Source organism: Danio rerio, chromosome 10 (genome assembly GCF_052040795.2).
Source record: "Danio rerio strain M-AB ecotype USA chromosome 10, GRCz13ab, whole genome shotgun sequence".
In the NCBI taxonomy this organism is placed as follows: domain Eukaryota; kingdom Metazoa; phylum Chordata; class Actinopteri; order Cypriniformes; family Danionidae; genus Danio; species Danio rerio.
Genome location: NC_141030.1, coordinates 49,547,501 through 49,550,000, shown reverse-complemented (window position 1 = coordinate 49,550,000; position 2,500 = coordinate 49,547,501). Strand labels below are relative to the sequence as shown.

The window sequence follows — 2,500 nt, the reverse complement described above, 5'->3', positions numbered from 1 at the left end:
TGTCAGTCTGTTGTTAGTCAGTTGTCAGTCTGTTGTCAGTCTGTTGTCAGTTTGTTGTCAGTCTGTTGTCAGTCTGTTGTTAGTCAGTTGTCAGTCGGTTATCAGTCAGCTGTCGGTTGTCAGTCGTCAGTTGGTTGTCAGTCAGTTATCAGTCAGTTGTCAGTCGTCAGTTTGTTGTCAGTTGGTTGTCAGTCGTCAGTTGGTTGTCAGTCAGTTATCAGTCAGTTGTCAGTCGTCAGTTTGTTGTCAGTTGGTTGTCAGTCGTCAGTTGGTTGTCAGTCAATTATCAGTCAGTTGTCATTCAGTTGTCAGTCTGTTGTCAGTCAGTTGTCAGTCAGTTGTCAGTCAGTTGTCAGTCTGTTGTCAGTTTGTTGTCAGTCTGTTGTCAGTCTGTTGTCAGTCTGTTGTTAGTCAGTTGTCAGTCTGTTGTCAGTCTGTTGTTAGTCAGTTGTCAGTCTGTTGTCAGTCTGTTGTCAGTTTGTTGTCAGTCTGTTGTCAGTCTGTTGTTAGTCAGTTGTCAGTCGGTTATCAGTCAGCTGTCGGTTGTCAGTCGTCAGTTGGTTGTCAGTCAGTTATCAGTCAGTTGTCAGTCGTCAGTTTGTTGTCAGTTGGTTGTCAGTCGTCAGTTGGTTGTCAGTCAGTTATCAGTCAGTTGTCAGTCGTCAGTTTGTTGTCAGTTGGTTGTCAGTCGTCAGTTGGTTGTCAGTCAATTATCAGTCAGTTGTCATTCAGTTGTCAGTCTGTTGTCAGTCAGTTGTCAGTCAGTTGTCAGTCAGTTGTCAGTCTGTTGTCAGTTTGTTGTCAGTCTGTTGTCAGTCTGTTGTCAGTCTGTTGTTAGTCAGTTGTCAGTCTGTTGTCAGTCTGTTGTTAGTCAGTTGTCAGTCTGCTGTCAGTCTGTTGTCAGTTTGTTGTTAGTCAGTTGTCAGTCTGTTGTCAGTCAGTTGTCAGTCAGTTGTCAGTCAGTTGTCAGTCAGTTGTCAGTCTGTTGTCAGTCTGTTGTCAGTCTGTTGTCAGTCTGTTGTTAGTCAGTTGTCAGTCGGTTATCAGTCAGCTGTCGGTTGTCAGTCGTCAGTTGGTTGTCAGTCAGTTATGAGTCAGTTGTCAGTCGTCAGTCTGTTGTCAGTTGGTTGTCAGTCGTCAGTTGGTTGTCAGTCAATTATCAGTCAGTTGTCATTCAGTTGTCAGTCTGTTGTCAGTCAGTTGTCAGTCAGTTGTCAGTCAGTTGTCAGTCAGTTGTCAGTCTGTTGTCAGTCTGTTGTCAGTCAGTTGTCAGTCAGTTGTCAGTCAGTTGTCAGTCAGTTGTCAGTCTGTTGTTAGTCAGTTGTCAGTCTGTTGTCAGTCTGTTGTTAGTCAGTTGTCAGTCTGTTGTCAGTCTGTTGTCAGTTTGTTGTTAGTCAGTTGTCAGTCTGTTGTCAGTCAGTTGTCAGTCAGTTGTCAGTCTGTTGTCAGTCAGTTGTCAGTCTGTTGTCAGTCTGTTGTTAGTCAGTTGTCAGTCTGTTGTCAGTCTGTTGTTAGTCAGTTGTCAGTCTGTTGTCAGTCTGTTGTCAGTTTGTTGTTAGTCAGTTGTCAGTCTGTTGTCAGTCTGTTGTCAGTCTGTTGTCAGTCTGTTGTTAGTCAGTTGTCAGTCGGTTATCAGTCAGCTGTCGGTTGTCAGTCGTCAGTTGGTTGTCAGTCAGTTATGAGTCAGTTGTCAGTCGTCAGTTTGTTGTCAGTTGGTTGTCAGTCGTCAGTTGGTTGTCAGTCAGTTATCAGTCAGTTGTCAGTCGTCAGTTTGTTGTCAGTTGGTTGTCAGTCGTCAGTTTGTTGTCAGTTGGTTGTCAGTCGTCAGTTGGTTGTCAGTCAATTATCAGTCAGTTGTCATTCAGTTGTCAGTCGGTTGTCAGTCAGTTGTTAGTCTGTTGTCAGTCAGTTGTCAGTCAGTTGTTTGTCAGTTGTCAGTCAGTTGTCATTCAGTTGTCAGTCGATTGTCAGTCAGTTGTCAGTCAGTTATCAGTCAGTTGTCGGTTGTCAGTCGTCAGTTGGTTGTCAGTCAGTTGTCAGTCGGTTGTTTGTCAGTTGTTAGTCAGTTATCAGTCAGTTATCAGTCAGTTGTCGGTTGTCAGTCGTCAGTTGGTTGTCAGTCAGTTGTCAGTCGGTTGTTTGTCAGTTGTTAGTCAGTTATCAGTCAGTTGTCATTCAGTTGTCAGTCGATTGTCAGTTATCAGTCGGTCGTCAGTCTGTTTGTCAGTCATCAGTCAGTTGTCAGTCGGTTGTCAGTCCCTCATTCATCATCAGTGAATTTCCAGTGTGTGTGTGTGTGTGTGTGTAATCTGCTGTTCTGCTGCAGGTGTTTGATCTGCTGAACCGGAAGGCGAAGCTGCGAGTGTTGGAGGATGGGAAGCAGCAGGTGCAGGTGGTGGGACTGCAGGAGCGAGAGGTCAGGTGCACTGAGGATGTACTCAAACTGATAGAGATGGGCAACAGCTGCAGGTGCACATACACACACACACACACACACACA

At 45.0% G+C, this 2,500-nt stretch overlaps 1 protein-coding gene across 5 annotated transcripts in view; it reads left to right on the top strand.

Moving 5' to 3' along the window:
• LOC100333835 (kinesin-like protein KIF2A) overlaps positions 1-2,500 on the top strand; it is a 42,442-nt gene that overhangs the window by 29,744 nt on the left and 10,198 nt on the right. For all 5 annotated transcript variants that reach the window (XM_087271363.1, XM_087271366.1, XM_087271364.1 and 2 more), the window contains exon 13: positions 2,327-2,469. In XM_087271363.1, the coding sequence (XP_087127489.1) occupies positions 2,327-2,469 (143 nt within the window). The remainder of the gene's footprint in view (positions 1-2,326; positions 2,470-2,500) is intronic.